Here is a 26,324-nt window from a genome sequence, read left to right as displayed (position 1 = left end):
ACGCAATTTATCTACTGATTTCGGTCACGTGGTACAAAATTATAGGTCTCGCGTAATTTGCTATAGGTCTCGCGTAACTCTAGTCCAAAATGGCGTCTTTCGTCTTGTTATTTTTCTGCGACTCGGTGTACGGTAAATAAAGTCAATTTTTTTATGACCACCATCTTCATTTCACAGCGCAAATAGGTTCTGGTCATTGTTTGGAAGTAAATAAACATAGTGAGTACTTTCGAAGGTCTTAAAATGTGATTCTCGCGACGACCAAATTTGGCATGTGGATTTTAACCGGTATTCAGTCGCACAAGGCCCCATAGCCCTATGGGCCGGCCAGAGTCAGTCACGTAAATAATGCGGTCGGCAACATAGGGCTATGATTCCACAGCTAGTTGAAATATAGCCAATCTTATTAACCAAGACAGTTGGACATTTGCCACATGTCACAACACTCATTTCCAAGTGCCATAGCTTGAAACAAGTAGTCAAATCTGATATTGGCTGGAGCTTTAGTTTATATGGACATGGTAAATGGCAAACTAGATGGTCAAAAAGTAATAAAAATAAGTAAAAGTAAAAGGCTGTTTATAAGGCCATGTATGATGGTTTCATGTTTCTTATGGAAAACAATTTTAATTATAAACTTCTATGCTCCTGTACCCAACCGTGGGGGTCCATCACACTAAACAACAGGTGTCACTATTACTAAGAAAAATGTACTTTTTTTTCATTAAAATTACTGATATATATATATATATATATATATATATAATAAAGAATATCTTATTACATTGCTAGCTACTATACATTGATGTGATAAGGTCACAGTTCAGTTACGTCCCAATCTACGTACAAATATAGGCGCTATTTATATGGCGCCTTTTTGTTATCACTGACATTTAATATCTAGTATACCTATCATACTACCGCCAATAATCTTTCCTGTGTGCTCTGTGGTCCTAGCAGATTTGACACCCAGGGATTAGTAGTACTAGTAGTTTACGAGAATGTCAAAAGTTGAGTTCCAGTGTGTTATACTGCCCTCAACGGTAATATATGAATGCAGCAACATGTCGTCATATAAATCGTGGGCTGTAAAAGTCATTACATTTGTAACACTAATAACAGTCGTGGTGTTGTATGTAGATAAGTCACGGAGTTAAATAAATACATTTTAAATCAACTATGAAATGAGTGTTTCCTTGCAATATTAATTTAGTCAACGATAATTTAAATTTTTGAGATTTGATCTCTTTGAAAAAAATAGAAGGGAGTTTTACTAGACTAGTTATCAATTTTAGCCATCTATGTACCACTTTCCTACCCATTACGGAACGAAAGTAAAGAAACAAAACACGTGTGTGTGGTTTCACTTCTTTTTTTTAAGTGTTCAGTATAAAGGATAGTTTCTCAATATAAATTCCCTCGATAAAAAAATCAGATATACATTGATATTTGCTAACAAGTCGAGAGCCGAACCCACTTCTATCAAAATATTGGATGATCTCCCGGGTCGTCCTGAAAAGGGTAAAAGGTTACAGAATGACGTAAATTACCCATGATTCCTTCACTGTCAATAGTCTGGGCATTCCCGGAATTTCGATCGTACGTATATTTCTGTTCCTCTGAAGTTGGAAAGCTACCACTTTGGACTTATATTTACAGTTGGAAAGTAAGAGAATTTGCCCTTCATTATTGCGAGACAAGTTAACGGAATTTGACAGCGTTCGTCGGAAATAACGACATACGTAAACGTGTTTAGCCTAGGCAGTGGGACCGGACTGAACGTACAACACAAATAAAATGGCGGCGGTAGCGGCGGCAGCGGCATGTTCTAGTTCCGCCTCATCCAAGGAACCCTGTACGTCTGGTGTTGAATTTGGGGGTAAGATCCGAATAAATTTATTTTTGTGCTTAAGATGTGTGTCTTGACCTGGATAGGCTATGGCCTTTGTCAATACCATATACAATAGCAACTGTCTGAAAAACTAAATGCCAATAACACCATCCATTATTCGCACAGTTATACTGTTTCCGCTTTTGGAAAAACTGTAGTAAACCATTATACTTTCTACTAAATTAATACCAAACATAATATTATAATATAGAATTTTCAAACTATTTAAAACAAACAAAAACATTTTGCCTAAGTATTATTTATGAACGGTCTTGTCGAGTCATATTTCTTTATCGTACTGACTTCTGTTCTTCAATTCTTCCGTCGATCCCGGACTCTTGGAGCGTGTTACCGCAACCCTGAAGGCCCAATCTACACTCTGACGCGCGAGTTCAGCGAGAAAACGTGCATTTAATAAACACAAGATATGCCACTTTTCATAAGTAGTTGTAGTTTTCATTTGTAATTCAATGGTCTTTTGTCTGCATACAATGTACTTGGTGCTTAATTCATTTAAATTATGGCTGACTCAAACACACTGTGGAACTAAAACAGTTCTATATGCATGATTATGAAGTATAATTATTAAATTTGAAAGCATGTATGAATAATTTAAATCTATGAATATTAGACAAAACTGCTATTGCAAATAATAAGTGATGCAGCATACACATAAGATGTTTGCATTAGCATTTTTTGTTTACATTTGCTCTATTAGAAGTACATATCAGCATCTCCCTGTCTAAGGTCTATGATATAAAAAGCCAAAATTGAATGCAATGCCGACTGAATCATTAAAATGCAAGTTATTTTGCTCATAATAACACACTTGTGACATACGGTACACATGTATGGCACTACTAATAGAGCAAATGTGGTGTAAGTATATTAGCACATTGCCTTGCGGATGCCATTTTATATAAATTATGTTTAATATCTAATTTAGGCTTGCAGCAAGAGATGTGTTAGCACCTCTGTGCTATTCCAGAATTTCCTAAAACATATTGATCAAATTGAACAAAGTATGAGATTATAATGTAATGGCAGTTGGCACAGGCTAAGAAACATCCAAACTTCTTAGGGATATACAAATCTTCAATCCATTTAACTATTACAGTATAACTCGGTACAGTAACCAATAAGGTATGACTGTCTACATGTTAGTACCATGGTTGTAAAACAATAACAATGCAAAGTGCAGATTGTAAAATAACAGAAAGTACTAGAAGTATGAAATATCATTATTATTCACTTTTTTCTTGAAAATAATGCATCTGGAATAAAAATGCATACGAACCTTGGGATCAAAACCAGTTCTCTGACTTAACTACATTTGTAACCAGCTTAATTAATTTGTTCTGCAGTGTTTTTAAATTCTTTGTCGAACAATTCTTTTCCTTCACGTGTGAACAAGGTAATTTGTACAGCATGATAATTTACACAACATCTACATAATTTCTGTGATTTCTAAAAAGAGTAAATTACTGAAACCAATTTCCACAACATCAATTTATGTATCTATCTTTGTTTATTGAAAAAATTTGTATTTCATGAAATTGTGTTAAATCTTTCGTGCTTTCGTGGGTGTCATGGATGTGTACATTTTAATGCATTCCAATTTTGTATGAATAAGAAACCCTTTTTACTCGGCTGTTGTTATGTGCAACATGGGACCCATATCGAATATATACATGTATGTGCAAATGTTAGTTCAAGCTTAGAAAGTGATGTCACATTACGTGAGTTTTACTTTGTTATTGATTAGAATTAGAATCATTGTTTGACTGTGCTTACTGGTAAATTCGATGAGTACATAATTCTGACATTAGAAATTTGTTTTCATGTGCACTGTGTTTTTGTTTGCAGTATAAAAATACTGACTGACTGACTGACACTGTGTCATCAGAACATGCATGAAATCAGGATAATTTTACTGTTTTTTTAATTTATTCAGTTTCCTTATATACCTCGTTATTGTGTGATATTACAACCCCAAGCATTTTTCTCATGGTTACCCGTATACATGTATGCAACGTAAAAGAAACGTTTTGCCTCGTGGCTATTTTTAATTGACACTTATCAAGACGTGCTGCAGTACTTGGTTTTCATGCATAGCTGAGTACATGTGTTTTAGAAGCTCACGGAAAAGGCTCTAAAATCTTACGATGGTGACTCTGAATGCCGGAAAGTGATTTTGATTCCCGTGATAAACACTGCGGGGACTTTGCCTGTGAGGTTCTGATCGAAAAGCACTGAGTTTGAACTGCGAGTCTTTTCAGCGAATTCAAGATGTCGCTAATGATTTTATTATAAATTCAAAATGGTCACCAAACAACGTTTTTTTTTTTTTTCCACAAACACTTTGTAAACAACACAAAAAAACGTACTGACATGATAGATACACTTTATTGAAAAGTAAATTAACACAAAAAAATAAGCGTATTCATTGTGGTCATTATTTCAATGAAAATAAATAAATGAAGTGATACTGATATATCATTAGTTATCATTAGTAGTACTTACCGTATTCGACCGGGTTAGCGCCCAGGGGCCTCAACTCAGAAAATCACGATTTTGTAGGGGTGGGCGCTTACCCGAGCACCCCCCTCGAAAAAGAGTGCAAATGAAAATTTTGATTCATCAAGTGACAGATTACGTCTTTGAGGGAAAATCAAATTACTAAATTAATTTGCGTCGTCATTGATTTTCACAATGAAGAAACAGAAATGATCACAAAAAATATGCACATTTTATTACAATATTAATTATGTACCACTATAATTTATGGAATTAAAAACATTTGAGTCTGTTGGAACACAGTCGAAGTCAAAATTGTCATATTATTTCCACTGACGAAGTTGTTGGATTGTACGCAAACTCTCGATGAAAATCACTTTCCGCCATGATGCAATTGTAGATTTGACCTACAGCAGCGTCGTTTGACCTAATGGGTCAAAGTTGGTTATTAACTAATCAGAATGCTGTGTTGTACTGACGTAATTCTTAGGAAATTCCCGAAGACTTTCCGGTAAGGCAATGCGGAAGTGAATAATCGATGTTGAAGTATGATCTGTTGGAATTGATTTCAGCGAATAAACGACATGGTTTTTCCAAAAAACTAGTAACTAGTCATTTTTGAGAGGTAAACTGAATATGGCATGAAATATGTATTGCATTTTACTTGTATTAACAGGTCATTGTCGAAGCGTAGTTAACGCACGGTTACTGTGTCCTACGCATTCACAACATGTTCACAGCGGTCGAAGTCCACGCTGTATCGTATAAAAACGATCATTACCAAGATTCGTTACGCAAGACCAAGTTTTAAATTAGTTGCATTTTGAAGGGGTGGGCGCTTTGCCGAATGTGACCCCAAATATTAAAATTGCGCAAAAGTGGGGGGTGGGCGCTTCCCGGGCATGGGCGCTAACGCGGTCGAGTACGGTAGTAATTTTTGAGTCCCAATATAAAAGGTCAATATTCTGGATGTAACGCAGGTACGATAACCGCTTTTTCAAATCCCTGTTGAATCAGTTTTTAGCTCCGCTGTCGACTTTGTCGAGCGGAACTTATCATATGAGTGATTGTCCGTCGTTGTTGTCCGTGTCAATGTTTTACTTTTTTGACTTCTTCTTGAAAACTACAAGCCTGAATGCTTTGATACTTGGTGTATATGTACCTTGGGTAGACCTCTCTTAGGTTTGTTCATTTCATGTTGATATCTTCAATTCTCTAATTTTGGTGAATATTTTTGTCATTTTTGGTAAAAAGTGATATTTTCGACTTCTTGTTAAAAACCGCAATTGCAATTGCTTTGATATTACATATATAGGTACTACATGTGTACCTCTCTCAGATTTGTTCATTTTGTGATGATATCTTTAATTCTCTAATTTTGGTGAATATTTTTATCATTTTTGGTAAAAAGTGATATTTTCGACTTCTTGTTAAAAACCACAAGTCCAATTGCTTTGATACTACATATATAGGTACTACATGTGGACCTCTCTCAGATTTGTTCATTTCGTGATGATATCTTCAATTCTCTAATTTTGGTGAATATTTTTCTAATTTTTGGTAAAAAGTGATATTTTCGACTTCTTGTTAAAAACCACAAGTCCGATTGCTTTGATATTACATATATAGGTACTACATGTGGACCTCTCTCAGATTTGTTCATTTTGTGATGATGTCTTCAATTCTCTAATTTTGGTGAATATTTTTGTAATTTTTGGTAAAAAGTGATATTTTCCACTTCTTGTTAAAAACCAATAGTTCAATTGCTTTGATATTACATATTTAGATACTACATGTAGACCTTTCTCAGATTTGTTCGTTTCGTGATGATATCTTCGATTCTATAAATTTGGTGAATATTTTTGTCATTTTTGGTAAAAAGTGATATTTTCGACTTCTTGTAAAAAACCAATAGTCTGATTGCTTTGATATTACATATATAGGTACTACATGTGGACCTCTCTCAGATTTGTTCATTTTGTGATGGTATCTTCAATTCTCTAATTTTGGTGAATATTTTTGTCATTTTTGGTAAAAAGTGATATTTTCGACTTCTTGTTAAAAACTGTAAGTCCAATTGCTTTGATACTATACATATTGTTCATTTTCTGATGATGTCTTCAGTTCTTTAATTGAAATGTGCATTGCTAACAGCGAAGCTATCTCAGCTGATAGGCTGCTTGTTTGTCATTGCCAACAGAACCAAATTACACTTGACAGTTATTCTTTATTTTTATGGAGGTCATAACTGCGCATTTGTTTAAGTATGCGACAGACAAGTATTATGAAAACAGGAAATCAACAATGACAAGAGAGATTCGCTAAATCAACATTTCTCTATTACGTCATTTTACCACAATTCGCTAAAATTGCATGTCGCTTTTTCGAAATGTTTTACAGTACTTTACCAAAAAATCGCCATGTCGGACTAGATAATCCTATTTAACCGTTACCGAGGGGAACATCGTCGTACGAGCTATAATCATCATTTGCGAACTATGAGACATTCTATTGCTGTAAACTCCAAATAAATAGCACGTGCCTCATGTGTGTTTTCTTGTGTAACGTTTATTCAGAATTCAGAATCAGACACATGTAACACGTAAATCGTGCATTTTATTGTTTTCAAGGACTCTAGTTCTACAATAATTTAGCATTTTGTTTTTGTGTGCAAAACAGCATGATGTGATCAAATACACGTGTTCAGGGTTTGGTTGCCATGATGATGTATCGTATCTGTTCTATTAATACGCCTAAGCTCATGCAAAAATGTTCTATGTTTTTACTACACATTCGACTCTATTAGCTAGTATAGATCCCTCAAATTGTTTTATTAGTCCCTGTTCAGAGTCAGTTCGAAAACGAGGACTTATGTTTTGACCCTTGTGCGTGCGTCAGTCTGTCCAGACCTGTATTTTAGAAATGCCTGGACCAATCATAATCAAACTTCATGCATACATCATACATGATTTTATACATATGCACATCAATTTGTTTAACGATCTGATTCAAGATGGCCGAATGGCAGCCATGTTTGTGCTAAAAAAATCATCAAAATCAAGCATTTGCCGACAGTTTACAGATGGATTTTGTTCAAACTTGGTATATACATTAGACATTATGGGACCTTGATGCAAATAATTTTGTTTTTCAGATAAGATTCAAAATGGCCGACTGGTGGCCATTTTGTTTTAAGCAATGTGTCTCTTGTGCTATATCTCTGACTTGCTTTGACTGATTATGTTCGAATTTTATATATTCGTTATACATCATGTTATAGATATATACGTATTCAAAATTGCTGATTTTGAATGCTGTTCCAGAGCAATATCTCTCAATGTGGACAAGTACTTGTTTGATGATCAGATACAAATGTAAATCATTTTAATGTTAAACAATCATAATCATATTCCTGACATGGTTATATTCCAGCTATATTGCTATAAACTAAACTATATATCTTAAATTCTATAACTAACGGAAACTGTGACATGCATGGCTTGTTTATATTACTTATTTGTCTTTGAATATCTTTTAGTGTTTTTTGATTAGCGATTATTTTATCTCTATTTGACAAGCTAGCCCGAAATTCAAATACGATTATGCACATTCTTGTGCATAAGACGCATTATCTTGTTGTGGACTTGGTGCAAGTTTCATGCACATTTTCTGTTCAGTTATTGTTGTAACTTGAGTAGGTGGTCAAAATGTGCCTATCAGCGTACATTTTGTATATAACTTTTTTTTTTGATCCCCATTTAAATGAATGCCTAATACATAATTTTATTTTGTTAAGTTGTTGTACAGTTTAATTGTGCTGGTCAATATGTAAACTTTTGTTTTTTGGTGTGCCACATCTCATGCAAAGTTATGAATACACTGCTATATTTAATTCATTTCATAATTATAGTCTTTGTTTTTGTATTTATTAGATTACCTATACTTCGAGAGGGAACGGTTGAGGAAAAAAGGATCAAGTATTAAGAAAAAAGAAAGACCTCCACCTATTGACGTAAGTCAAAATTGTGAGCCTGCATGTTAGTATGGTATGAGTGTTACCTGCTTTTGTATTGGTGAATTTATAAATTGTACAATACAGTAGCTTTAGGTGTGTACAGACCATCACGTCTTGGCCTAGAGTTACTATTTTCTAAAATTAGTAACCTAACTGTACTACAAATATTTACAAAACTACTACCGAGGGTAATACCATTTTTTTTATCCACAATCAAACATTGACATTTGTTTATTTGTACATGTGTTTACACATTTATGCATGGCTGCAAGTACTCGCTAAATCTGACTGTCTATGTTTATTGCCATGGGATAACCAGCTTGTCAAATTGGTAGTCAAGCCAGGATTCTATGGAAAATTTTTATTTTGATCCCTGCACATACAGAGGTATTATTATGTTGTATGTATCATGTGTCTGAAATGTCTTGATAAATGTATGCATTTGTTTAAAATAAACGAGTTTTAGCTGTGTTCTCTTGATCGTGGTTTTATGAGCTCCATCTGTAATCATTATAGAGCTCAAATAAAATGACTTGCATTTTTAACAATTTTAGTATTTAATTTAATGGTGTTTAGCTAGTCACTCTGTGTAATGCAATGATTTTCCCTGCCTTTCATTTTTGAGTTTAACAGTAATTTGTTAAAAATCTTTGTCGGTGCTATAGAGGTCATATAGAGAAACGTTCACTAATATAGATGCAGTTCATAGTTATTTTGGGACAACTTTTCTTTTGATGTTGGTTTGAATAAATACTGGTAAGAGCTATTTTTGAATTTTATAAGAATGTGTTGGTACTTGTGTATTAGCATCTACATTTTTAACCCAATATAAATTGTCTTGTGATCCAAATCATCCAATCATAGTTTAGTATGCTTAGACTACAGATATTGTGAGTTTCTGATTCTTCAGAACCCCATGGGTTAATACAGTATATTCAAAAAGAGTGTACCAGCATTGTGTGTGTGATATGATTGAACTCAAATAGTACTTTAAACTATACAATCTTTCTTTACTGCTATAATTAAGCCTCCTAGTTAAAGAGTGTTCATTTTGGATAAACTGAAAAAAATGACAATACAACTCTTCAATCATTTGAGCACCAAATTTACTTACCATTTAATTTGTTCATATTTTTTTTTTATTTTCACTGAATTCAGTCTTAATTGTGAACAAAATGAGTATTTCTTCTTGATTTTATCAACAAATTATAAATTTTTAAATTTATAATTATAAATCTTTCTTTCACGATTTCTGTTGACTTGCAAAATTTATCTTTCGTGCATTTTAGGTTGATGACAGTATAAATGAAGACAAATTGAAAAGGAGTATTCATATCAAACTTAATGATAGAGTGTGAATGCCAAATCAACATTTGTCACTTTTTCACAAAAGTTTCCATATTTTGTAAAAAAAGAATGATTAAAACCTGAAAATTAGGTTTATTTAGTCCAAAATTTACAAAGAAATCAAAAAATAATTGCATGATAATAATTTTCAAAATTTTGTGTTAATATTAAGGTTTTCAAAATGTTGATAACATGTGAGAACTATGATATCTTGGATGCTAATTGAGTTGAAACGATGTCATCTTACTTAACAGGATGTTTGTAAAGTAAAGTGTTAACACATCAGATCTATAAAATCATGGATGTCCTTATTCTTCCATCTTAATTAAATAATATGATGCAAGTAAAACGGTGGCTTCATTACTAAAATTAGTTCTTAAAAATAGAATTTAACTTGTGCCTTATTCATGTCTTCAATTAATTTTCATCCACATACAAACATAGACAGTTGCAATGTTTCCTTCCCCTGTAGCAGCTAATAGCTGGTGTTTCATTAATAAATTTCCCAGCATTATTGTTATTATGATTATAATTTACCAGAGGGATTTTTGCTATTTACTTTAATGCGGTTAGTATTTCATTCATCTAGTAAACAAAACATGGAGGCACTGTAATGGACTTATTTTCCATCATTATTAATTGATAAAAATTGTATACCAGGGTATACTGTGTTTGTTGTCTTAGAAGCACACTTGTAAAGCAAAAATTATGTTTATTATATTCTGGATCATTGAAATATGAGATATTTTGATCATACATTCACCTCTGTCATTTACATAATAGCATGTACTTCTAATACACCAATACAGTTAGCAATTGAATTATTTAATATAATTTAATATAATTTTATAATATAATCATAATAATGGCTCTAAAAATACAGCTTTATCAATGTATGGTTATTATATACTAGAAACTACATACATGTATAAAACTATTTTTGAAATGTATCCACTGAACTCGCTAAATATGTAAGCAATTATAAAAAACACAATAAAAACCCATTTAATAAAGTCAGTGGTCTGTGAAATGCCCAATATTTGAGATGAAATTCAAGTATTTGGAGGCATTCTGTACTATAAACGCCTTCTTAAAATACTGTAAAGGGATCATAAAAATAAGCAAAGATGTGACAAATTAAAAAATTTTAAACATGATATGCACATCACCCAGACTTGTTCTTTACAAAACTTTTGTTACTGATAAGACAAAATAATATACATTTTGAATTGAAATTAGGTCAAAGGTTATCGTTAAATATTAATTCAAGCACTTTTCTACAATCAGAGAATAATTCCAGGAAATTATATTTCCTGTGTTTATCCTTTCAGCTAATCATAGATTTTAATTATGATATTGGTGCCAATCATCTATAACTGGTACATGTATGAGTGAGGATTTGGCTAATGGACAGTCCAAACACAACAAACCCATATTCAGTTTTATTGTTAAGTACATGTAAATGAGTTTCCCACACATATTTGTTTATTAATATTTGCAATGAATATTACCACACATCCCAAAGAATTGCCAGTAAACACTGCATACCAGTATTGAATTTCGTTAACACAGTCCAGTGTTCTCTCCAGCAAAATTGCATACAGTATCGACCAAATTGCATAACAATAGAATATGTTAATTCTATTGTATTCATTGTTATGCTAAATTGTTTCTATTGTTTATACAAAATTTAACAGTTGGGAACCCCTACTCTAATTTCCGTGGGGAGAACTCTGCTGTCCATGTACAACAACACATGTACATGTAATAATTCTTCTGCTTTCTAAAGAGTTCCACATTTAAAGGGGACAAGATGGACACCGCAATTAGTATGCTAATCCGAACCAAGCTGCTCACATCGTGGCGGGAGCTCCGGGAAATGTGCCATTTACGATGTTTAGAGATCAAGCTGTGATTCCAAAAACATTTCTACGGGGGCATGAATATGTACGCTAGCGATTACACTCATCTGGTTGGGCTTTTGATGTAAAAAAGTTGTTGTTTTTGGTTGAAACGTGCCGCGACAAGTAATGTATGCAAAATGTCTGTCAATCACAGTTTGAGTAAGCGAACATAATAAGCATTCATTTACTTAGTGGACAGAGGCGGAGTTAATTACCCATGAGCACGTGGTGCAATCCATGGGATTGACCGGTTCCCCTTTAAGACTTCGTTTATTTATGGAGGTAAACAAATAAAATTTATGTCACTGTTGTTGCCACAATTTTGTGTATCATGACAATGTATTTTTCACGTAAGAGTAACGTATGTCACATGGGATCCACATACGAACACAACACAACACAACACAGCACGATGATCTGTCCACTATTTTTTTGCTCAAAGATTGTTTGAGATTATTTATTTTTCCATCAATTACCAAATTGCAATCACCTATAAATGAGCTAACGTAATTGCTGCCTTGACTTCTGTTAGTACCTTTTTGTTGAAAAACATCTTTATAACTGTATATTGTGTCAAATTTATGATGTTAATGAAAAATTCACAAAATGTACTCACTTTTTACTTGTGGATTAACCTCTGTGCACCTCCACCTGTATCATGTTCAAACTTTATGTATACATCATGCCACACATACGTGTCTGAATGGCTGAATACATATGACCATCATTTTAATGTTAAAAATTCATCAAAATATCTGGAACCGGATTTCCATCTGCATAAACAGATTTTGTTCAAGCTTGATACATACATTGAGCAATATTTGTTTTTCATATTTTATTTAAACTGTTTAGCTGTTGGCCATTTTGTTTTATTCAATGATGTTCATTCTAATGAAAGTTGTTTAATCCAATATCATAGAAAATATATGTATAAAATGATGAAGCAAATATTTATCAGGAAAACATTAATCATACTTCATGTCATACTCCCTACATGCATCTTACATACACATCATATTTGTCGTATTAGAAGCTTGACTCCACCAGTGGCACAGGCACATGTATGCAAAATATTTAACTTGGTTGGATTTTACAACAAACTCATTATGCAAAACTGTCAAAAGTTTAATTAAATAAAAGCATTGTTTCTCATAAAACAAATTTTACATAAATATGAAGTAATATTAAAGCAGGGGAGTCGTTACTTGCGCATGCGTCAGATGGTCATAGCATGTCATTGTTTACAAACAAGCGTCTACCCATAAGCCTTTGCATTTTTAGCGTGTCTTGTTATCGTCACTTGGGACTCAATTCCGCGTGTGTGCAGGTGACGAACCTCTCGCTTTAAATATATTACGAATGATACAGTTGACGACACTATCAGGTGGATGTAAACAGATGTCCAGTCTCAGTTGTCGCCATATTTGACTGAATTCTGTTTATTCATCATGTGATGGTTCCTATAGCAGACTCTATTGGCACACATCATTGGATGCAGACATGAAATTAATCTTTATAGACATTCTCTACACCTGCTGTGTTCATAATTACTCACTTTTCATCAATGTTTTGGCTCTTTTAACAGTTTATTCAGGTTGTACATTGTATATATGTGTCATTAACCTTTTCACCACCAGACTTCCTTGCCACTTTTTTTATATTCTACAATATTCTTGGAAATAAACCCTAGTTTTAGAGCCAACAGACACAATTTGAGTAAATATTCAGTTTTTACTCAAACAAATTGGCTATTTTTGTCCTAATCTTCTGAAGGAAAGTACAGGCTATAAACAGGACTATTTTGTTAATTTGTGATGAAAAAAGGGAACTGGTGGTGAAAAGGTTAATGTGTTGTAATGTATGTATAGGGGTACATGTAGTTAAATTATTTTATTGGATGCCAATCATGTGTTAATTACATTAATAACTATGGTCAATTAATACAGAAAAATAAAAACAAGCAAATAACAAATACACTATAATGAAAATATTTAAAATATCTAGTAATCGAAAATAAATTAAAAGTATCTATTTATACATGTATAACTGGAAGATTTTGTTTGTATGAATTTTTCAAGATTATCGACAATAAAACTGGTATGTTCTCAAGCATGATATTCTGTAGGACTTTTTTGTTATAAATAGTTTTACATTTTCAACTTCTCTATTTTTTTAAATTCAGCATTGGATTTCATTGCCCACTTCTTGGTCATTGCATTTAGTGCTCATTTGATACTCTACAATGTCTTTGAGTTCCTTTCAAATATCTACAAACAATGTCCTTATGCATCACCCCTAAAGGTCACACATCCTGGTACTTTCAGGGGGTATTTTGTTCCATCACAGCAAGAATTTCCAATAATATACATCAATTTTTACAATGTTTAACTATTTTTGAATTTCAAAGATAACTGCTTCATTTTTGTGAGAAAATAATAATTAAATTTGAATTGATAGTGAATTTGTACCTTCAGAAAGTACCAGGATGTGTGACCTTTTGGAGATCATGTATGTAGCCTATTCTGTACATGTCAGGAAGCGAAATATGAATGAATCTAGTTTTTTTGTTTCTTGGAGTATGTCTCATGATTAATAGGAATAATTAGCCAGCCTATGGTGTGATGATTAACTGGACGGCGATGAATATCTGTCACATCTTTGTTATATTTATGTATTAATTAGTTTTAATTATAATTAACACTTAATTACATGAAACATTGATGTAGATTTATATTTCTATGCACTCCTATGTGTTACATATTATGTGAATATTACAGTGGTACAAATCTAAGTTGTCCAAAATAATTTTTGAGTTGAAATAAGGAATGGTGAAAGGGCCGTCCATGTGACAGTATTTATTGGCATAACACCAGATATAAAATACATGGTGTACAAAATGTATGTATTATATTAGCTTCTGAATAGATTGCCGCCTTAATTTTTTTGATACAAGTTGAAATATGACTTGGGTTGTTTTCTGTGTTGCATTATATACTTTTTAGCGGTTTGTAAATATGGGAATTTATAGAAAAAGATAAATATGAAATTGTTGAAATTTTCAAAAAGAAGAACAGAAAAAACTTGGACATAAATGCATGTGGGGAATACATGAAGCATATTATACAAAGTACCTGATCCAGTACCGGAAGTATTTTGAGTTTTACCGGTATGCAAAATATAGGAAATACACTATGCAAATTTGCTGATTTTTTCAAATAGTCCATCAAGTAAAATTATAATATTTAAGAGAAAATGGACTTAAGTTTTTACAGAGCACCACACTTGACTCAGTCTATGGTTAAATCACAAGCACACATCATGTGGCATGTGAATCATTAATGTTCCATACTGAGGTATTGGTAGCACATTACAGTACACTGTGGTGTGTCAGTAATGTCAGTGTACATACCCTCTTGTGTCATTGACTGCTGGTCAGACATTCCAAGAATGCTATATTAACAAAGACACAGAGTATTAAGTATGCTGTATACGTGTGCCATTGCATCGGTTGCATCAGCTCTGATGTCAGATACACCAATGACATCAAAGTAGAGCACATGTCAGACACAGGTACCATCTGTTTGACTTGTAATCATTGATAAACACTGTGTTTATTGTTGATTTATTATTTGGATTTGATCTACATGTGGTGTAATAAACAGGAAACACATAATTCTCTGAGGTGGAGACCGTTGCTAATTCAAAAATCTTGAATCCCATCTGATTGGACATGTTTCATAACAATTTTTTTTTTTTTTTTACAAATTACAGCATATTACTGTAAAATCTATATTAGAAGTCACAAAGTACAATGCAACAAAAGAGATGTGGCTTCTATATTAGAGCATCTAATATAAGAAATGTTGAATTTTTGGTTATAAATAGTTCAAAAGCATGAGTATACTTGTAGTTTTATTAAGGATAAGGCTTCCAATACAGATTTTTTCAACAAAATAACAAAAGGCAAATACTGTAACATGACAATAGTTTTGTAAGTAAATGAATTGAAGTCTAAATCTACAACAGGTGGTGGTGTTTAATATCAATATTACTTTTAAAAAGTTTAGCAGGTAAAAATAGACATCAGAATTTGATTTCAGAAATGTTTAATCTGTCATGTTTGCAGTTGCGTTCATATTAGTCAGGACCCACTTGTGACCCACTTGGCTCGTGTCAAAATCGTGCCTTCATTTATTGATCTGTTATTTGACCAAAACATGTTAGGCAATTTGCATATGTGTGTGATGTTATTTGGTGTTATGGTATTTGAATCATCATGCAGATCAATGGCAGAGAAGGATTCAAAAACTGAAGTTATTTTTTCATGTCCATGTAGCATTGCAAGAAGAAACCAGTTGCAGCAGCACATAAATATGCCAGGCTGACAGCATTCTGCATTCATTTCATTCATTACTTTAGCTCCCGACTATATATTTCTCAACAAGATATCTTCACTTTCCTTCATCGCTGTGCCATGCATATCATTTGAATTAGTGTATTTAAATTCCTGACCGATTTCGGTTCGTGCATTTCGTGTTCAGGAATCAGGTGCAGTGTTTCGGTCCCGACTTTCTATTAGGACTGAGATCTATTTTTTTCGTGCCAAAATCTGTAACATGTACACCACTAATGTGAGGAAAGTAAATGTACTTTGCAATAAAAATACCTGTTTTAATAGCTTGCAATTCGTTTGTTTACATTTAATATATGCTATATCTTGAGGCATACCATGGTGCGGTTGCTTAGCAGCAGTAATATGTGTTTATAGTAGCAGGATTATTACAAGAATACCTCAAAGTATGCACGAAGACAGTACAGCGGCAGTATTGATGCACTGCGTACTGTATGAGTACATACTTTGAGGTATCCTCATAATAACCTTATTATTATACATCTTTTCCTTCCAAGGATACACCATGGGAATGGCGAAATCCAAAATGTTTAGAGCAGAATCAGCGAACTTCTGTGTGTGAACCCTGGTGGCAGCCATGTTTGTTTTTATAATTAGAGGACGCTTACTCGCATAATCATTCCATGTTTGGAAATCGCATTTCCTTGTATGGTAGGATGAAAATACCCCAGAAAATACCGCAAAATTATGGCACGCTGTAACTTATGGTGTTACAGTGACAGAAGTATATTATATATTATTTACAACTTTGTCAAGCTGGATCAGTGGTGCATGAACACATTATGCTGTGTGGTATGGCATAATAAATGGTCAGTTTGTCTTCTAACAGCTGGTTGTGAATGAATTATCTTTAGACATATTTGGCATAATTTCATAATTAGTTGTATTTTAGATTGTGTTTAATGTTATATTTTTGTGAAAACACTTGGTCTTAACACATTCTTTTGTCATCAGTTACTGAATACAATATTGTATCTATTTATGTGATGACACCCCCCCCCTCCCCCTCTGAGTATTTTACTCATTTTTGGTCTTTTGACAAATTTAGAACCAGAATATGGATTTATACAATTTTCTTTGTAGCTTACTAGGACGCCCTATGTGTCAGTTAAAATGGCTCAAAGGGCTTGCAGTCAATGATACTGTTGTATGTTGTTAGAGAGGTGGCTAAAATATTTCATGTCCTTTGATCAAACAGCCAACAGATCTAATAGTGATTTCTCATTGGTTATTACAGTGTTTTTAATGCCATTGTTATTGTTCGTTTTTATAAACCTCCAATTTCATGACACAGTGATTTAGTGTACCAACACATTGACTGTCACTGGAGCCTGGAGCTGCCCTTAATGTATATATGGAGTAAGCGTTGTATGGATGTCAATATGTTAATTCACAGTATCCCTAAAACAATCTTTTAATTTCATGCAAAGGTGTTCGGGGACAATCATAGCAATTGGAGAACAACCTTACAAAGTAAATAATAAAAAAAAAGGTAGTCAACCAGGAAGTGCATGGTAGAACTAAGCATGCTCAAAGGGCAGTGGTCACCACATCATGTTGTATTCGATTTATCATATGCATAATATTTGTACTTCCACATTATGATGTAATACAGAACAGATCAAAAATGCATCAAATAGTTAATGTCACATACATGTACTACTTGAAGGTTGTCTAGAGCTTCCTGGTTTATACATGGTTAGATAACTACAGATTGTGGTAAAAATTGTTTACGTTGACAAGCTCATGTGATTAATTTTTGGAATGATTCAGTTGCTCAAAAAAGCTGTTGAAATTGAGGAAAAATCCCAAGTTATGGCTCAGATTGATACAAAACTGGTCGGTAATCAATTGTATCTGCTGACATCGACCTACAAGAAGATATCGGTATAAGGTATTCACTTATTTCTGCTGACGTCAATATACCTCCAATGTATTTGTGAAATACTTAATTAAATTTTATGCTCGAATTTTGTGCTTTGACCAATTGCAAACAAAATATGCGACTAATCATCATCATCTCATCAATAATTGTTGTTTTCATTATGGGTATCACTGATAAGTCACGATGAGATAAATGTACATCCTGTGAGCAAGTTCTGTACTGGTTCACCCTGGATTCTGTACTGTTCTCACATTAGAATGAATAAAAAACTAAGAAACTCAAAATTCACTAAAAAGTTGAAGAATACATGAATGGCAACCATTTCTTCTGACAATAAATGGTTGAATGTGACCTCATTTCTAGATGTGTGTTCTGGTGTATTTAAATACACCTGTATTTAAATGTACATTGTTGAAGGTCATTAGTTTAGTAGGTTATCAGTAAAAATCACTGTCATTGAGACCTTTTTCAACACTTTCTCAATTGATTCTGTTTTTTAGCTCCGCTGTCGACTTTGTCGAGCGGAGCTTATCATATGAGTGATTGTCCGTCGTCGTCCGTGTCAATGTTTTACTTTTTTGACTTCTTCTTGAAAACTACAAGCCTGAATGCTTTGATACTTGGTGTATATGTACCTTGGGTAGACCTCTCTTAGGTTTGTTCATTTCATGTTGATATCTTCAATTCTCTAATTTTGGTGAATATTTTTGTCATTTTTGGTAAAAAGTGATATTTTCGACTTCTTGTAAAAAACCAATAGTCTGATTGCTTTGATATTACATATATAGGTACTACATGTGGACTTCTCTCAGATTTGTTCATTTCGTGATGATATCTTCAATTCTCTAATTTTGGTGAATATTTTTGTCATTTTTGGTAAAAAGTGATATTTTCGACTTCTTGTTAAAAACTGCAAGTCCGATTGCTTTGATACTATACATATTGTTCATTTTCTAATGATGTCTTCAGTTCTTTAATTGAAATGTGCATTGCTAACAGCGGAGCTATCTCAGCCGATAGGCTGCTTGTTTTAATCATTTCAATATGATGTAGTGAGTGATAAATGGCCTCTTCTCAATAAGATGAAAAGAAAATGTAGTTAATCATTTAGTCAATTTCAATCACACTGAATAACTCTGACCATGGTTAGTGTAGCAAATATTTTACATGAACCATTTGACAATACCAAGTGAATATTTTCTCACTTTTCTAAAAATAAATATACACAATTTTTTTTTTTTTTTTTTGAAAGTGTAGATACATCAACAGAATATAGTGAGTTCCTGCAATGAGGTGATGTCGAATCCATAGAGACATCACACTACATGGTCAGTCCAGTGAAGGTGAAATGCAGTTAATACACTGAAGAGTCCATTAGGGATAGACCATTTGAAATTTGGGGGTGGTGGTGGTGGAGAAATCGATTTTCTTACTGACTTAAAGCTGAATTAAAAAATTAATTCACCTTACCTGTACTTTTGAGTCCTCATAAAATTTGGTGAATTTAAAGCGATGTGGGTCTTGCACGACATAACACATTTTAAGTACTTTACTTTATTTGCTTTATTAACTTGCTTCATAAATTACAAAAGTGTTCCTATGATTGAAATATTTTATAGTTTAATGATGCAGTATACTTTACAACAAATTTTGGTTCATGTGAGCTTCTATTAGAGATGAGTTTCTCATTGAGAAAATATAGCATAATTTGTCAGAGTGAGAGCTAGGGGGGGGGGGGGGTTGGAGTCTAACATAAATAACAACATGTACAGAGTCTGGATTCATCTGCACAGCTCCTTTTAATGCTCACACTGTGCTGTGAGAGTTAAATTCCAAATTATCTAGTCATCTGACACTGCTATGAAATTCAAATTTTTTTCAAGGTGATTTACAATAATTATATGCATTATGCTGAAAATTAAATAAAATGTACAACAAAACCAAATATATTAATATTTTGTTTATAGGAATGTGTCTATAAAGGTTTAGGTTACCTTGTACAATATGTTGTCAAGATGGGTTAGTAATAATGTAGTACAAATGTCTCGAAGTTTAATTGTTGTATTCTGTTATCTTTGTTGAAATTTATAAATTAAAAATGCCATGATAGCAATTTTTATGATTTTTAATAATCCATGTTTTTCCCCATTCACACATCTGAAAAAATATCTGATTAAAAGTCATTTTTAAATTAAATAATAACAATAGAAAAAACCTTGCTGTTTTTTGAACAGATAGAAATGAAAAATTGCTGACCTCAATGAATTCACTGTGTAATGCATTTTAATACCAGGACAATTGATAGCTGTGAAAATTAAAATTAAAAAAAAAATGATTATCAACCATACTCAACTTGTATACTTCACATTGTCCTTATTTCTGTTGCTTAAGCCAAATAAAACAAATTTGGTATTTCTATTATCAGTATAAAAATTACTGGGTAGGTAGGCATGAATTTTTGTTTATTTTTATATATTTTTCCCCAATGAGTTGTATATATTTCTGTAAGTGCTAGTTGCTAGTCATTCTCTACAACAAAGTAAATACATGAAATCAAAATTTACAACATTTGTAAAATAACCTGTCCTGATATTTGCGTAGAAATGAATGAAATATTGAGCTTATTTGCATAAAATCAATTTTTTAACCCCCTCCCCCAAATAATGGGTTATATTGTAAACACAGATTTTATTGTATTTGGTCTTACCTTCCCCAATTAACCTCTTCAGATTGTATTTTATAGTAAATGCAGATGAAAAGAGAAAGGTTTGTTATGCCAGGGTTGTTTATTGGAATCTCAGAATGGCATGCTTGTTGGTAACCAAGGGAAAGATTTGGTTGTGTGAATTGTAATATTCTCAGAAAGCTAACATTACAATACACAATAACACTTGAAAAAAATGATTTCTTTCACTATACTAATTGCGTTAGTACACGTGTCTTGTGGGGATCAACCAATCTTTGATTGAAATTCATGAGGTGTGTACACATGCAGCGTGTGTGTGCCTTTAAATGGACAGTGTGTCTCTTAAGTTCTAGTTCACTAGTTTACAGTTTACCATGTGCACTATAACATTCTTGTAAGTAAAGGTCGGTTGCTGTAATTCAATTAATTGTGAATACTGGAAACTAATTTACGGTGACACAAGTCGATGAGGATCCTGAAACTCTTGTTAATTTGTCATGTGACTGACTTCTTGGTTACAATCATAGATCCGTAGCAATCATGATGCAAATATCATGTTTACAACACTGTCCTTCTAATCACTTCAATTTCAATTTAGACTTGAGAGGCAAAAGTAATTTCCCATTTTATTCACTTCAGATAAGAAGAAGACATAAAAATGATGAAATCCCAGCTCACACACCATACCCCATTACTAGTATCTCAATTGTTCATGATCTGTGCTGTTCACTCTTCAGTCATCCCTCCCCCTGATGGACCATACTATGATTCCTTGTTATTATACAGATATCGGCTTTGCCTGTGGCAGATATTAAAAATTAATATACAGCTACTTAGGGATAATAATTCTTGATATTGGCCAAAGCCAAGTTTTATTATCCCAAAAGAGAATGGGACAGTAAGCAAGGTAAAACTGTGAGTAAAAATGTAAACTTTCTGAGTTAAAATAAAAATTATCTCCAAGTGGAGAAATACATTCAAATGTGTCATCTTCCCTTTTATCATCTGTAACAATCTGTGTGTCTCAGATGTTATGTCATGTCATTAGGGGCCAGTAATAAAAAAATAACACATCAGAGGCATTGTACATTATGCTCTTGGTTCATCATCGATGTGTATGCAGATGATACGTGCAGCACCATTGGTTCAACATCAATGTGTATGTAGATGATATGTGCAGCACCATTGGTTCATCATCGATGTGTATGTAGATGATACGTGCAGCACCATTGGTTCAACATCAATGTGTATGTAGATGATTTGTGCAGCACCATTGGTTCAACATCAATGTGTATGTAGATGATACGTGCATCACCATTGGTTCAACATCAATGTGTATGTAGATGATACGTGCAGCACCATTGGTTCATCAACAATGTGTATGTAGATGATACATGCAGCACCATTGGTTCATCAACAATGTGTATGTAGATGATACATGCAGCACCATTGGTTCATCAACAATGTGTATGTAGATGATACATGCAGCACCATTGGTTCATCAGCAATGTGTATTTAGATGATATGTGCAGCACCATTGGTTCATCAGCAATGTGTATGTAGATGATACGTGCAGCACCATTGGTTCAACATCAATTGTATGTAGATGATTTGTGCAGCACCATTGGTTCAACATCAATGTGTATGTAGATGATACGTGTAGCACCATTGGTTCAACATCAATGTGTATGTAGATGATACGTGCAGCACCATTGGTTCATCATCAATGTGTATGTAGATGATACGTGTAGCACCATTGGTTCAACATCAATGTGTATGTAGATGATACGTGCAGCACCATTGGTTCAACATCAATGTGTATGTAGATGATACGTGCAGCACCATTGGTTCATCATCAATGTGTATGTAGATGATACGTGTAGCACCATTGGTTCAACATCAATGTGTATGTAGATGATACGTGTAGCACCATTGGTTCATATGTATGTTGATTATGATTATGCAGGCTGTTGTCATCTGGAAATATTGTTGTTCACTGACAACTTTGGTTGTTGTCTGCAAATGATGGTGTTCAATGCCAACTTCAGTTGATTGTTGTCATTCTCTGCAAACAATATTCATTGTTTAGTACCAAGGTTAGTGTAACCGCCAATATATGCACAGATTTTATTGAGGCATGTCTCTCAGTGAATTCTTCACATACAATCCTTGCAATGGAATGTTGTTTAATGGAGTGTTGAGGTTGTTTACCTGTGAATACCTCATATGACAATGACAGTGTCAGTGACTAATTTACTGTGTAGTCATAAAGTAAACGTGAGCATGAAAGAGTATTTTGTCTACCTGACCTTTTAAAACAGGTTGTTGTTAAATAACTATACTCATTCACCAGCTTGTAACATATTGTGTTATCCCATGTCTTGATTGGTCTTCGGCTAAGTCAAATTTGGTAGCTGTATTTTATAACAAAATTGTCAATGGTTTTACAGGGGTATTTGTGTTAATGGGAATTTCTCAAAAATATTTGTTGAATAACATGGTGATTGAAGTGTCAAATGCTACCCAGTACTATAAATGCACCAGTTGGCTTGCAGGAAGAATATGCAGATTGAATGCGGTAAACAAACTGCAGTGCACTTTGCGATGTTCTGGCCATAAGCATAGAGGGCGTATTCCATAAATACGTTATTGGACCTCACCAGGAGTGTACTTAAGGCTTTAATTTATAGAAAAATGGTAAAATTTTCTATACATTTCACTGTGATCCTTCAGAGTCAGTCAGTCACAGTGCCTCAAATATGAAAAATTATTTAAGTTAGCCCAACACAATCAATTTTCATGTACATGTACCTCTCACATTGTGAGAGAAATAGAAACCGTGTGGGGAAATCATTTCTCTGTGGATCAGACAGTTCATGTGCATGTTGGCCAGATATCAATAAGTGAGCTTAGATAAGACTAAAGAGTGATGTCAAGTGATGGGGTAGGTGGACATGGGGAAACCCATTCTCCTTCGCAGAGACTATGGGTCTTTTATCACTAAGCTAGGTAGTCACCAGGGAATGCAGCACTAGTTGTGGCTCTCTGTTGCTCACTAGGTCAGGTCATAAGCTTGAAGACTCTGCAAGGGAGAGTAGGGGAAATCTTGATGCAAATTCGTTGTTTTGTTTCTAGGGAATACTGTACCTTGTCACATACATATGAAAGTCTTTGTAGATAAAAATAGGTTTATTGGCAATTAATATTGCATGCCCATTCCACTATTAAATTTCAGGATCATAAACTTATAAATAATTTTCAGTATTAACAGGTATATGTAGAATATTAATACCTTTAAATGGACATGCATGTCTCTAGGATGTAGTGATTAAGTGTCTAATCTTTCATTATTGTAGTTAGTCTACCATAACCATTTAACTTGCTATCAGCTGGTATTACGTATATGCGTAAAGCAAATAGGGAATCATACATTGTACTTCGTGTGAAAGTTCATCAAGCGTAATTACAGCCACATCATATTCATCAATCTGTGGCTAATGATTTAATATTGTGGCTAATGATTTAAAATTGTGGCTAATTATTTATTATTGTGGCTAATGAATTGGGCTAATGATTTATCTTTGTTGCTAATGATTTATTATTGTGGCTAATGATTAATTTTTGTTGCTAATGATTTATTATTGTGGCTAATGATTTAATTTTGTTGCTAATGCAGGGTTCTCCACGGTTTGAAAATTAAACAGGGCGCGCAAATGTGAAGTGGGCGTGGCACATTTGTAACGTGCATCATTGGCAAGGATGTTGAAAAATAGAAACCAAAAAATCTATTAATCTACATATTATTACATATGCATAATATATATTTATTATTACAAAATGAATAGGAATTTTGAAGAGCTATTATTAAGTAAACGTCAGCACGTACAATCAGCTGATTTTAGCTGCACGATTCCTCAAGCGGCGACATCAGTTGTTTACAAGTAATGATCGCGTCCAGAAAAAAACGTAACAAGTTTGTTAATTTATTTTCCCAAATAGATACATACATGCTTTATTTAATTATTAGCAAAAATTTATATTGATGATTTATATTTATTTGGACGAAGCAAAATAAAATATATGTCGCACAAACGTTCGCAATTGGTTCATTAAAAAACTTGCATGAATGGCACCAAAAACCAAGGCGATCAAACGAAATAAAATATACACAATAGAAGATTTTCGATCTGCAGTTAACAGTTACTATCAAAAATAATAGAATTAGGTATAAAAAAACAAAATACATATTTAAAAGAATAATTTTCATTCGAATCGAAAGTTTGTTGATGTCTGCTTCGTTGAAAACAACTATGACCCGGAAACAGTTCATTTTACTGTGTGCACCCTGATACTATGTAACGATGCTTTTGATTGGCCAAAGCCACGCATTGACGCGAAAAACAACCAATCAGAATATTTGTTCCAAAAGAACACAAGTAAATTTATTTCTTCACTTATGATGCGAGTTGAAAGCATGGCCGTTTTACCAGGGTTTTTAAATCGTGATTTAAAGAAAAATCAACTTTAAATAGTGACATTTAAATGTAAACATTTACATGTTCAAGCAAGCATTCGTGTGGACTTCTTGGTGATCAGCAATGTCTGTGATGGTACGTCGGCTGCGCTGGTCGTTTACCGATTATGCAAGTGCATAGCTGCCCAGTTGCTGCCTTTGTTCCACTCGGCGGTGACGATGTTGCCGCTACCTAGTCACGGCGTGAACTTGGGTTTAACCATAGACCTTATGTTTAACGAATGGTTTTACCGATAACAATTTTATATATTTGACGTCACCCTGGCAGTAAAAATATGGGCACGGTAATGCACTTTTCTGGACCACATGTTCATTTTTAATCGTGTTGAAACAACTTGTAACTTTTTGTTTGGTGGTGTTATCACCTCACGGTGACCTGCTACGATAACAAACCGGAATTTTCACAGTTGCACCTTAAAACAATGAACCAGTTACCCTGAGCACGATGAATCATCTTCGGAAGACAATGAGTGTTGGCCTGTTTTGTAAACAATTCTTTGTATGGGACCATGCAGGGCGCACAGGAAATATAACAGGGCGCTGACAATTTAAACAGGGCGCCAATTTCAGATAACTTGATATTTTTCCCAGCTGAATGAAGAAAAATATTTGGAAATACATGTAATATTATTATTAGATGCACAAGCCAAGTTGTTGGTTTGTTCAATGAATTTTTATTTTGTTTTCTTCTGGCTGTCTTCAGGACTTGTTGTGAAGATTATGCATGTATTCATGCTCTGAACGCACTCTCTGCTCTTTCAGCCTGGTTATCGACGTCACAAAACTTGTGGGCTTTGACCATTCTGTATAAATAAATGCCATGAATTTGTGTGGATGGTAACATAGTATTTGGATACCAAAAAAATTATATTGTGAACATGACCATAGACACTGTTTATTCGGTGAACAAACATACTATTTGAGCTTGAGTTACCCTCCTGGGTAAACTTTATGTAGGCAGAAGAACTGAGGAATCGTAAACGGCTTCCACAGGCTTAAGGTGCGTCTGCAGTGACGTGCGTTGTGACGCTGACAGACAAAAGATTTCTGATGATTGGACAGCGGTGACTCACTGGGATGCTAATATATATACTAGGTTTTTGATTGTAACTAAATTTCTCTGTCTTATAATAT

General features: G+C 33.7%; 1 protein-coding gene across 6 annotated transcripts in view; it reads left to right on the top strand.

The window, feature by feature from the left end:
- The first annotated feature begins 1,537 nt into the window (after positions 1 to 1,537).
- The window catches only part of LOC100372234 (phosphatidylinositol 4-phosphate 5-kinase type-1 alpha-like), a 90,819-nt gene continuing 66,032 nt past the window's right edge, over positions 1,538 to 26,324 (top strand). For all 6 annotated transcript variants that reach the window (XM_085495234.1, XM_085495232.1, XM_006821094.3 and 3 more), the window contains exons 1-2: positions 1,538 to 1,879; positions 8,341 to 8,420. In XM_085495234.1, coding sequence (XP_085351360.1) covers positions 1,798 to 1,879; positions 8,341 to 8,420 — 162 coding nt within the window. In that variant the 5' untranslated portion in view covers positions 1,538 to 1,797. The remainder of the gene's footprint in view (positions 1,880 to 8,340; positions 8,421 to 26,324) is intronic.

Source organism: Saccoglossus kowalevskii, chromosome 21, assembly GCF_978046115.1.
Source record: "Saccoglossus kowalevskii chromosome 21, keSacKowa6.1, whole genome shotgun sequence".
Classification (NCBI taxonomy): domain Eukaryota; kingdom Metazoa; phylum Hemichordata; class Enteropneusta; family Harrimaniidae; genus Saccoglossus; species Saccoglossus kowalevskii.
The sequence above is the reverse complement of the archived record's forward strand: the minus strand, read 5'-3'. Positions and strand labels throughout refer to the sequence as shown.